Source organism: Chiloscyllium punctatum, chromosome 2, assembly GCF_047496795.1.
Source record: "Chiloscyllium punctatum isolate Juve2018m chromosome 2, sChiPun1.3, whole genome shotgun sequence".
Classification (NCBI taxonomy): domain Eukaryota; kingdom Metazoa; phylum Chordata; class Chondrichthyes; order Orectolobiformes; family Hemiscylliidae; genus Chiloscyllium; species Chiloscyllium punctatum.
In genome coordinates this window covers 3,348,115-3,360,657 of record NC_092740.1, presented here as the reverse complement: position 1 = coordinate 3,360,657, position 12,543 = coordinate 3,348,115, and the positions used below count along the sequence as shown (strand labels likewise).

Here is a 12,543-nt window from a genome sequence, read left to right as displayed (position 1 = left end):
GTGAGATACTGTGTTTGGGATCGTGCAGATCCTCTTTCTGGATTTCTGGCCATGTGTGGTGCTCTGCAGCTGTCAGCATTCACAGCTAGTCCACACTGTGGAGAGGAGGGGCATGTCTGGAAACGTGAGGAAGCTGCATCTCAGACCGAGTGAAATCTCCACTTGGGACATTGTCACTGAGGTCATGGCCACACCAGTCCGAGCTGCTGCTCTTCACTGAGTCACCGACAGAACAGGGATGACTACCTCACACTCCGACTTGGCACAGCTGGGTATTACACAGACAAACACAGTGCAATCTGAATCTTTTTAAAATATTTGTTGACAGGATGTGGATGTCACAGACTGGCCCAGCATTTATTGCTTGCTCCAACTGCCCAGTGAGCAGTTAAGATTCAACCACATTAACCTGGTTCGGAAAGGCCCTGGCTTTGCCCCTCTCAGCCACCCATTCCAGCAATCCCTCAACTCCTTAGTAAAAACAATGCAAGCTTCATACCACGGGCAGTTGCTGCTATCGTGCTCACGCCTGGCACTGTTGGAACGGTCTTCAAACAGTCAGCATCCTTCTTCCAGAGGAAAAGTTCTCCAGAATTCAGCAGTCCCAGTAACCAGGCACCTGCACAAAGACAGGCAGAGAGAGCACAGCAGTGAGCGCACTGGCATCACACAACACAGACAGACAGACACAAAACACAGTCACAATCTGCCCACTTGCCGCTCAAGCCAGAGACAGAATTGAGAGGGAGACAAGCTCAGACTGGGGATATGGAAAATCATGCAGGCTGGACACGGAAAAACAGAGAGATGGGACAGTGAGAACAAGGGTTTGTGTTTAAAGCGGTCTCATAGCCCTTCACAATTATTTCTAACTTATAATCACAAATTGGTGAAAACAGCAGGCAATTACATACAAGCACTCAGATTATGCAGCAAACCCATATATTGCAAAATAATTAACAACCAATGAACTCAGCCAGAAAGACAGTCAGTGTTGCAATGTAGGAAACACCACGGCCAATATGTGCACAATACGCTCCAACAAACCAAATGAAATCTTACTCTGCAATCATGATTGAGGTATCAGTATGGGCTAGGACACCAATGCTAAATACCCTACACTTGTGCAATATGGTGTCATGTATTTGTTTAAGTATCCAACATCTTGCCTTTCCTCGGTACAGTCCCCGGAGTGTCGGACCCCCCCTCGGTACAGTCCCCGGAGTGTCGGACCCCCCCTCGGTACAGTCCCCGGAGTGTCGGACCCCCCCTCGGTACAGTCCCCGGAGTGTCGGACCCCCCCTCGGTACAGTCCCCGGAGTGTCGGACCCCCCCTCGGTACAGTCCCCGGAGTGTCGGACCCCCCCTCGGTACAGTCCCCGGAGTGTCGGACCCCCCCTCGGTACAGTCACCAGAGTGTCGGACCCCCCCTCGGTACTGTCACCGGAGTGTCAGCCCCCCCTTCCCTTCCCTCCCCGGTACAGTCACCGGAGTGTCAGACCCCCCTCTGTACTGTCACCGGAGTGTCAGACCCCCCCTCTGTACTGTCACCGGATGTCAGACCCCCCCTCGGTACTGTCACCGGAATGTCAGACCCCCCTCGGTACTGTCACCGGAGTGTCAGCCCCCCCCTTCCCTCCCCGGTACAGTCACCGGAGTGTCAGACCCCCCTCTGTACTGACACCGGAGTGTCGGACACCCCTCGGTACAGTCACCGGAGTGTCAGACCCCCCCTTTGTACTGTCACCGGAGTGTCAGACCCCCCCCCTTTGTACTGACACCGGATGTCAGGACCCCCCCCCCTTTGTACTGACACCGGATGTCAGACCCCCCCCCTCGGTACAGTCACCGGAATGTCAGCCCCCCCTTCCCTCCCCGGTACAGTCACCGGAGTGTCAGCCCCCCCTTCCCTCCCCGGTACAGTCACCGGAGTGTCAGCCCCCCCTTCCCTCCCCGGTACAGTCACCGGAGTGTCAGACCCACCCCTTGGTACAGTCCACCCGAGGGTCAGCCCCCCCTCTGTACTGTCACCGGAGTGTCAGACTCCCGCCCCCGCCCCTCGGTACAGTCCCCCGAGGGTCAGCCCGCCCCTCGGTACAGTCCCCCGAGGGTCAGCCCGCCCCTCGGTACAGTCCCCCGAGGGTCAGCCCGCCCCTCGGTACAGTCCCCCGAGGGTCAGCCCGCCCCTCGGTACAGTCCCCCGAGGGTCAGCCCGCCCCTCGGTACAGTCCCCCGAGGGTCAGCCCGCCCCTCGGTACAGTCCCCCGAGGGTCAGCCCGCCCCTCGGTACAGTCCCCCGAGGGTCAGCCCGCCCCTCGGTACAGTCCCCCGAGGGTCAGCCCGCCCCTCGGTACAGTCCCCCGAGGGTCAGCCCGCCCCTCGGTACAGTCCCCCGAGGGTCAGCCCGCCCCTCGGTACAGTCCCCCGAGGGTCAGCCCGCCCCTCGGTACAGTCCCCCGAGGGTCAGCCCGCCCCTCGGTACAGTCCCCCGAGGGTCAGCCCGCCCCTCGGTACAGTCCCCCGAGGGTCAGCCCGCCCCTCGGTACAGTCCCCCGAGGGTCAGCCCGCCCCTCGGTACAGTCCCCCGAGGGTCAGCCCGCCCCTCGGTACAGTCCCCCGAGGGTCAGCCCGCCCCTCGGTACAGTCCCCCGAGGGTCAGCCCGCCCCTCGGTACAGTCCCCCGAGGGTCAGCCCGCCCCTCGGTACAGTCCCCCGAGGGTCAGCCCGCCCCTCGGTACAGTCCCCCGAGGGTCAGCCCGCCCCTCGGTACAGTCCCCCGAGGGTCAGCCCGCCCCTCGGTACAGTCCCCCGAGGGTCAGCCCGCCCCTCGGTACAGTCCCCCGAGGGTCAGCCCGCCCCTCGGTACAGTCCCCCGAGGGTCAGCCCGCCCCTCGGTACAGTCCCCCGAGGGTCAGCCCGCCCCTCGGTACAGTCCCCCGAGGGTCAGCCCGCCCCTCGGTACAGTCCCCCGAGGGTCAGCCCGCCCCTCGGTACAGTCCCCCGAGGGTCAGCCCGCCCCTCGGTACAGTCCCCCGAGGGTCAGCCCGCCCCTCGGTACAGTCCCCCGAGGGTCAGCCCGCCCCTCGGTACAGTCCCCCGAGGGTCAGCCCTCCCCGAGGGTCTGTACTCCCTCGGTACAGTCCCCGGAGTGTCAGTTCTGCCTTGGTACTGTCACCAGTGTGTGTCCTCCTTCGGTCCAGCCACTAGAGTGTCAGTTCAATCACTTTAGAGGTAAACGTAGATTTTTTTCTTTAAATTCATTAATGCGACGTGGATGTTGGTGTCTTGGCTATCCCTAATTGCCCAGAGGGCTGTTAAGTGTAACCCACATTGCTATGGATCTGAAGTCACAGCAGGAGGACTGCAGGTTTCCTTCCTAAAGGATATTAGTGAACCAGGTGGGGTTTTACACCAATGACAATGGACATCATTAGGCTCTTTGAATTCAATAAAAATCTTGAAAGAACTTCGCAAGTTCCTATGGTGAGGATTGAACATTACCTGCATTAATCACCTGAGTGATTATACTATGAGGCCATTGCTTCCTTGCGTATTTATGGTCAGCAATGGGGTGGAACCTGGGACATCTAGTTAGCCTTTCTGCGAAGAGCCATACAGATAACTGTATGAGCAACTAGAAAAGTTCAATCATTGAAAAAAAAAGGCTGCACAACAGGAGTCAGTTAAAAGAAAAACCTTTGAGACAGAATTCAGTTCCAGGGTAAGACTGAAGCACAGTGCACAGGGAGCTGAGGCAGGGCAGAGTTCAAGGGGAACACAATCCCTCCTCACAGGGAACGGAGTGTGAGACAGGATGGAGTTAAAAGGGGAACAGAATCCCTCCTCACAGGGAACGGAGTGTGAGACAGGACGGAGTTAAAAGGGGAACACAATCCCTCCTCACAGGGAACGGAGTGTGAGACAGGACGGAGTTAAAAGGGGAACAGAATCCCTCCTCACAGGGAACGGAGTGTGAGACAGGACGGAGTTAAAAGGGGAACACAATCCCTCCTCACAGGGAACGGAGTGAGAGACAGGACGGAGTTAAAAGGGGAACAGAATGCCAGTGCATCAATGGCTCATCATCCTCCATGAACTGGATTGTGCAACATCACATCACGGGACAAACACTGCATGACCCTGGCCTTGACCATATGAAAGGCCTAATGAAATACCATTAGAAGAGGTGGTAACACTCAGCATGTTCTTCAGCAAGTGCTGTAATTTCGGTATCCTTCGACGGGTCCTCCCTGTTGATAGGGTGAGTATGCTCAGGTGCTGCTCAGCAGATAGCAGAATAGCCTCTTTCTCCTAAAGAGAAACAACATCTGACATTAATGTAATACTGAAGGACCCATCACACACACAATCACACTCAGCCAACACAGACGGAGAGAGACAGAAAGAGAAATAACCAGATCATCTGAAAGAGAGCACAGTAAGATTCGGGTTGGGTGTGTGCGTGTGGAAACCAAGGATCAATGGCAATGGTAAAGAGCTTGAGAGGCAGTTAGCAGAATAAGAGAGAACCAGTACAGAAAAACGAGGATCAGGAGTAGGCAATTCAGCCCCTCAGGCCTGCTCCACCATTTAATATGATCATGGCTGATCTGATCTCAGCCAACTCCACTTTCCTGCTCATTCTCCATCACTCTTCTACTCATTACTAATTAAAAGTCTGTTAATTAAATTTATTCAGTATCCCAGAGTCCACTGTACTCTGGGTGCATGAATTCCACAGACTCTCAGAGCTTTGAGAGAAGTAATTTCTCATTTGTTTTAAAACTGCTACCCCCTTATTCTAAAACTATGACCTCTTATTCTAGATTTCTTCACTAGACCTCACAACATCCTCACTACATCTATTTTGTCAATCCTCTTTAGCTATTAAATGTCCTCTCATTCTTCTAAACTCCAGAAATTATCGGCCTAATCTGATTAAACTCTCCTCATAAAACATATCTCTTATCGCTGAAGACAATCTAATGAACCTTCTCTGAACTGCCTCCAATACAGCTAGACCCCAGCTCAAATAAGGAGACCAAAAATGTACACAATACTCCAGATGCAGTCTCACTAATGGGTTGTACACTGTCAGCAATAAAATTATGTGATGCATAGCTAGGGTTGACAGTCAGAATCTTTTTTCCCCCAGAGTTGAAATATCCAAAACTAGGAAGTATACATTTAATGTCAAAGGGGAAAAGTTCAAAAGGGACAGGAGGGACAAGTTATTTCACAGAGTGGTATGTGCCTGGAAGGCACTGCCAGGGGTGGCGGTACAATAGGGGGGTACTTAAGGGACTTTTAGATAAGCATATGAATATGCAAAAAATGGAAGGGAATAGACCAAAGGCAGGCAGAAGGGATTAGTTTCTCATTGCATTACATTCAGCGCAACATTGCCAGCCGAAGGGCCTGTTCCTATGCTCTACTGTTCTATGTCCTATGTTCTGTGTTCTGAGGTAAGGAGCTAATAAAGACAATAATTACTACCGTGAAAGAACACTATGCTTTACCTGTTTCATACCTTAATAAAGCTCATTCAGTTTTCAGCTGCTGATGTCAACAGTGAAACATAATCGTGATAAAAGTAGGATCTATCCAAACACAACAAGGTGCGAGATATTCCAAACCCAGGCAGCTGTTGTGGATATTACGTTCCAAATTCCAGATATCATCCCACCAACTATGTTCCTTAAGGTTTTTAGTATCTCTCAATTTTCTGACTATTTTGTAAAACATTAATATGTAAGCCATGCGTCTTTTTCAAAGTTACTTACACTTCGTCCAAAATGTTCACTTGGATGGACAAGTGGACCTCACTGTTTTGCTAGTAAGTCATTTCTGTACTGACCTAACATCAAATCGTTTTATATATCACAGAAAGTTTCACTGATTTGACACTGTCCACTCTATGCTGCTTCTTTTATTAACTTGTTAATCACACCAGCCTGTGATTCTAAAATGTTAACAATATGAAATACAGCATCTTGGGTTGCATGCCTGCTTGACTATCAAATTTACTGTCATCATTCATTGCACCCTTAACACGAGAAGTTAATTAATTTAATCAATCACTTTTCGCACAGATGCCTAGGCCATTAACTGTGGAATCTTCTGCACATAAATGACTGCAGTATCTCCCATCAAAATTCTGCTCATCCTGTTTTTCTTTGCAATTTTGTAATCGTCTTGGTTCAATAACATGTTGACCAATTCCTTATGAAAATTAAGTACAGATTTTGGACACCATCACAATAACGAAATACCCGAGAGATTCCTTACAGTGTGGGAAAAGGCCCTTCGGCCCAACAAGTCCACACCGACCCATTCCCCTACATTTACCCCTTGATCTAACACTACGGGCAATTTAGCATGGCCAATTCACCTGACCTGCACATTTTGGACTGTGGGGGAAACCGGAGCACCCGGAGGAAACCCACACATACACTGGGAGAATGTGCAAACTCCACACAGTCAGTTGCCTGAGGTGGGAATTGAACCCGGGTCTCTGGCGCTGTGAGGCAGCAGTGCTAACCACTGTGCCACCGTGCCGCCCATAAATGATGGACATTTTCATACAACACTTTATTCGTGCTTCCCATAACCATCCCTCCTCTGGGTCTTTTCCCTACAAGACGCTCTACATTAGTGAAAATGGACTTGACTTCCATATTACCACTGCAACAAAAATTAACGCATGAAGTTGTAAGTGGAGGCATCTCTGAACAGTGTCATTTAGCACAGACTAGAGTTTAGGCGAAAGTGAGGACTGCAGATGCTGGACATTAGAGTCAAGAGTGCGGTGCTGGAAAAGTACAGCAGGTCAGGCAGCATCTGAGGAGCAGGAGAATTGATGTTTCGGGCAAAAGCCCTTCACCAGGGTGTATCTAATGAAAGGCTTTTGCCCGAAACGTTGATCTTCCTGCTCCTCAGAGAGTGCCTGACCTGCTGTGCTTTTCCAGCACCACACTCCTTAGACTAGAGTTTGAGTATTTGTAAAAAACTTTCCAGTATGCAAAGTGTAAGGAGGTGTGACTAGACTGGCACTGTGATTCCTATACAGCCACATTGTTACATTGTACACCTCTATGTCCACTTCCACTGAGCGATGGATCCCGGCTGCTGACACTGTACTTCATGTACAGAAAACAGCAATACAATGCCATAATTAGCTTATTTATCTAAAGCTCAAAACCCAAAGATCAAGGTAATTTCTCCTCCTATTTAGAGTTTCTTGGTTAATGCAAATAAATTTTTGAACTCTTCAGTGAGTAAGAGTGATAGGTCTCCTCTAATCAGGTGTTTATGTGGCCTGCTTCTGTTCCACTGAGGTGAAATCTTGGTTTTACATTTTGATATTCTTTTATTATATTTAATTCTTTTAAGTGTTGCCAACAGCTGACATTGTTGTTGAGATGACGGTAATTGCTGCTTGGGTCTAAACGATTGTTGTTGGAGGCAGTGGTGTGGGTTCTACAGTGTCATTCAGCTCATAGTTATCCGGAGTTCTCAGTTTGGTAACAGTTGGAGTTCTGAGACTGGCTGAGGTAGCAGCCTCCTGCTGCTGAGCTAAATTTCCAGTGTTATTTCCATACTGTCAAGAAACACATGACACTGATGACATACAGTCACTGCTGGGGCTTACCAAGGCATAGACAAAAGTGAGGACTGCAGATACTGGAAACCAGAGTTTAGATCAGAGTGGTGCTGGAAAAGCACAGCAGGTCAGGCAGCATCCGAGGAGCAGGAAAATCAACGTTTTGGGCAAAAGCTCTTCATCCATTCCTGATGAAGGGCTTTTGCCTGAAACATCGGTTACCAAGGCATGCCTACTCCAGCCCCTTGTTTCACTAGCTCATCTGCGAGGATGTTTCCTTCAGGACATGATCCATGCTGGATTTTAACAATCCTAAATTCTCTATCGCTTGCCTGTTCTAAGATATATCTCAGTACTGGTGCTGAAGGTAATGGTTTCTCATCCGCTGACACAAAACCAGGGTGGAAGGAAGCAGTTAAGTTATTACAAACATACATGTTTTCAGAGTAAAGGTCTGATGGGGTTGGGAATTTTTCAGGATGACTGATGGTATAAGGTACTGCTGTTAATTCTGCTGTTTGTGTGCTCATACTGCTTGGTCATGTTCAAACCCCAGTGGAGTTTTCATCCACATCTTGTCTTCCCGTCTTTTGCCATGGACGAGCCAGTGATAAAGATTATAATTGTCCTTCTGTTTCAATTGCAGTACAAAGATGTGGTTCACCCTGATAGAACAAATTGTCTGCTAAAGAGGATTTTTTTTTGTTTTGAAACTGGAATACACAAGTCTTGAAAATTAAGTGTCCATCGAGTTATTCTGTTCTGGCTCACATTACCAACCTAAGACATCCATCCAGACCAAGGGGTATGTTTTGTTAGAATGGTAAGAGAATGAAAGGCCAATGATGTATGGAAAATGTTGTACTCCCCAGCAAACAGCAAGATGTTTTTTCACAAAACAAGAAAGCCTGCTCTCTTGGCATTAATACCCTTCAGGTATAAGGGACTGAACCTAAATGCCGATAGCTATCTTGTGACAGTACAACTGATAGTGTGGTGTCAGTGGCAGTTATTTCTAGTGCAAAGGGTAGCTCTGGGTCAAGTGCTGGAGCTTGAACTGATGCTCATTTCCACTCTCAAACTGTTTGTGGTTTGTTGCATCCATTCCCACAGAACGTTCATTCTCAACAGATCGGACAATAGAGCTGCTTTAGTAGCAAAGCTGTCAATGTAATTTATATAACCACTCATAACTTTGGGTAAAGGCAGGATACAGATAGCATCAATCCTGTCAATCTCCAACTTACCAGGAGTATCACCATATCCAAATAAGAGATTTCCTGTTTCATGATCAGCACTTTCTTAGGGTTAGCTTTCACTCCTAGATCTGTGAGGAGAGTTAAAAACCAATGGGGCAGAACAAGAGGTTTGGGTTTTGTCTCAGTCTGAAGCAATAAATCACCGACATACCACACAGGGCAGTTGGGGTTGGAAGAATGCTCTAATTCATAGCTAATCTTTGATGGAAAATAGATGAGGAATTATGGAATTCTGTGGCAAACAAACTCAAGTGTACTGCTGTCCTTGAAAGGTTAATGCAAATTTATGCTGACATTCCTGCTTTAAGGAAATAGACCAAAATCCATGACCAACATCCAGGATAATATAGTTCATCACCTGAGGCACCTGGTTCATCAGACTCTCAGGACTTGTGGCTATGATGGGCAATGTGTAAGAAGTGGCTTTATTTAATGGTCCTTAATCAATTACCAGTCTCGAGAAGCCATCTGGCCTCTGAACTGGCCGAAGAGGGGAGTCATTAGTGGGGGCTACCGAGCACAACATTCCCTGCTGAAGCAGAGTAGTGATTATTTTGGCTACTTCCACTTCTACACAGTTTGGCAAAGAATATTTTCTCTGGGGTTTAGGATCTAGACTGTCTATCATTACTTGCTCTGTCATATGTCCAGAATCATGGCTGTGGATAGTGAACATTTTCGTACACTGTACAATAAGATTCTGAGCAACTTGCTCATCAATCATAGAATCACAGATTCCCTACAGTGCAAAAGAGGTCATTCAGCCCGTCGAGACTGCACTGATCCTCCAATGAGCATCCCACCCTTAGCCCTCACAATTCTATCCCCTGCAGACACAGACAGAACATGCAAACTCCAAACAAACAGTTGCTCAGTCAGCTCAGAGGAGTTGGCTCATAATTCACCAACTGGATAGATTGGCAGGTGGTACTCACCTGTAAGAATCTGAAGGGGTCTCTGCTTCCCCCAATCAGGGCATCTGTCAGATGCAGCGGTTTGTTGGACCAAAAGCTACATCACATTTGCTCATAGGATCTGAGCCCAAAATATGTTCTGCCTCCTGGTGAGCCTCCTACTCTACTAGGACAATGTGGGGTTCACACTGTACCTTACCAATTTGACTATATAGCAGATGAGTCTCAGTGCCCTGGGTTCACACTGTACCTTACCAAGTTGACTATGGTGAGTCTCAATGCCCTCTTGTGTGTGATCTGTGAAGCCACTTAAAATGATTGTACTTGCATGGTGTCTATTTAACCACAAAACCATTGGCTGCATATGGGACAGTTCAGGATCCTTCTGTAGCCCTTGGGATATTCCAAAAGGAATTCCAAAATTCCTACCTCAGATTAGCAGGAGGTGTTCCCATACTATCCCATTTGGCATTACACAGCTATTGTGGAGAAGCCTGTCACTGTCAGTAGGGGTACTCGCTCTCCTGCTCTATGATCAGATATATACGAGTAGGTCCTTCTCGTGGTAGTGGCCTGTTAAGTCTGTCAGATAACGACAGGGAAGAACAATCTTTGGCAAAATGCCGTCTTCTCTCACACATACGGATGCTCTTATTAGAGAAGAAGCAAAACTAGACCTTCTTTTCGGCAATTACTCAGGGCAGATGAATGAAGTGAAAGTGTAGGAACACTTTAGGTCTATTGAACATAATTCTATTAGTTTCAAAATGGTTATGGAAAAGGATAAGCCTTCCATAAAAGTTAAGGTTTTCAATTGGAATAAGACAAGTTCTCATGATATGACACAAGAGCTTTCAAAAGTTGATTGGAGTAGACTGTTTTGCAAACAAAAAGATGTCTGACAAGTGGGAGGCTTTCAAAAGTGTGATGACAAGAGTTCAGAAGCATTATGCTCCTGTTCGAGTGAAGGGATAGGCTGGTAAGATGAAGGAACAATGGGCGAATAAAGATATTGAGGTTCTAGTCAAAAATAAAAGAGAATCTTATTTGAGATAGAAATAACTTGGTTCAATTGAATGTCTTAATCAATACAAACAGTATAGGGCCACTCTTAAAAAAGAAACCCAGAAGGCAAAGCGGGGATAGGAGATAGCATCAGTAGGTAAGGTTAAGGATAATCCAAAGAGATTCTACAAATACATTAAGAGCGAGAGAGTAACCAGAGAAATTCATCAACTTCACCAACACATTCCACCCTGACCTTACATTTACCTGGACCATCTCTGACACCTCCCTCCCCTTCCTGGACCTCTCCATCTCCATTAATGACAACCAACTTGACACTGCCATGTTTTACAAACCCACTGACTCCCACAGCTACCTGGATTACACCTCTTCCCACCCTACCTCTTGCAAAAATGCCATCCCGTATTCCCAGTTCCTCTGCCTCCGCCGTATCTGCTCCCAGGAGGACCAGTTCCACCACAGAACACACCAGATGGCCTCCTTCTTTAGAGACCACAATTTCCCTTCCCACGTGGTTAAAGATGCCCTCCAATGCATCTCGTCCACATCCTGCACCTCTGCCCTCAGACCCCACCCCTCCAACCGTAACAAGGACAGAACGCCCCTGGTGCTCACCTTCCACCCTACCAACCTTCGCATAAACCAAATCATCTGCCGACATTTCCGCCACCTCCAAACGGACCCCACCACCAGGGATATATTTCCCTCCCCACCCCTTTCCGCCTTCCGCAAAGACCGTTCCCTCCGTGACTACCTGGTCAAGTCCACGCCCCCCTACAACCCACTTTCCCATCCTGGCACTTTCCCCTCCCACTGCAGGAACTGTAAAACCTGCGCCTACACCACCTCCCGCACCTCTATCCAAGGCCCTAAAGGAGCCTTCCACATCCATCAAAGTTTTACCTGCACATCCATTAATATAATTTATTGTATCCGTTGCTCCCGATGCGGTCTCCTCTACATTGGGGAGACTGGACGCCTCCTAGCAGAGCGCTTTAGGGAACATCTCCGGGACATCCCCACCAATCAACCACACCACCCTGTGGCCCAACATTTCAACTCCCCTCCCACTCTGCCGAGGACATGGAGGTCCTGGGCCTCCTTCACCGCCGCTCCCTCACCACCAGACGCCTGGAGGAAGAACGCCTCATCTTCCACCTCGGAACACTTCAACCCCAGGGCATCAATGTGGATTTCAACAGTTTCCTCATTTCCCCTTCCCCCACTTAAGCCTAGTTCCAAACTTCCAGCTCAGCACTGTCCCCATGACTTGTCCGATCTGCCTATCTTCTTTTCCACCTACCCACTCCACCCTCCTCCCTGACCTATCACCTTCATCCCCTCCCCCATTCACCTATTGTACTCTATGCTACTCTCTCCCCACCCCCACCCTCCTCTAGCTTATCTCACCACGCTTCAGGCTCCCTGCCTTTGTTCCTGATGAAGGGCTTTTGCCCGAAACATCGATTTTCCTGCTCCTCGGATGCTGCCTGAGCTGCTGTGCTCTTCCAGCACCACTAATCCAAAATCTGGTTTCCAGCATCTGCAGTCATTGTCTTTACCTGTCTTTACCCTTTAAGATAGGGCCTCTTAAAGTACAAGGAGGTCATCTTTGTTGAATACCAGGAATGGGAGAGCTACTAAATATTTTGTGCCAGCTTTTACTGTGGAGAGGAAATGGAGTCCAGAGAACACAGGGAAATAAACTTTGATACTTTCAAAACAGTTGACATTATACAAG

The 12,543-nt window shown here is 48.6% G+C and overlaps 1 protein-coding gene across 5 annotated transcripts in view; it reads right to left on the bottom strand.

The window, feature by feature from the left end:
- Window positions 1–12,543, bottom strand: part of cplane1 (ciliogenesis and planar polarity effector 1) — a 254,280-nt gene that overhangs the window by 227,605 nt on the left and 14,132 nt on the right. For 4 of the 5 annotated variants that reach the window (XM_072592860.1, XM_072592875.1, XM_072592868.1 and 1 more), the window contains exons 2-3: window positions 4,176–4,311; window positions 500–619 (exon numbers count right to left, since the gene is read on the bottom strand). In XM_072592860.1, the coding sequence (XP_072448961.1) occupies window positions 500–619; window positions 4,176–4,311 (256 nt within the window). Of the gene's footprint in view, window positions 1–499; window positions 620–4,175; window positions 4,312–12,543 lie in introns of those variants that run through there. The other variant, XM_072592887.1, reaches the window with a different exon arrangement.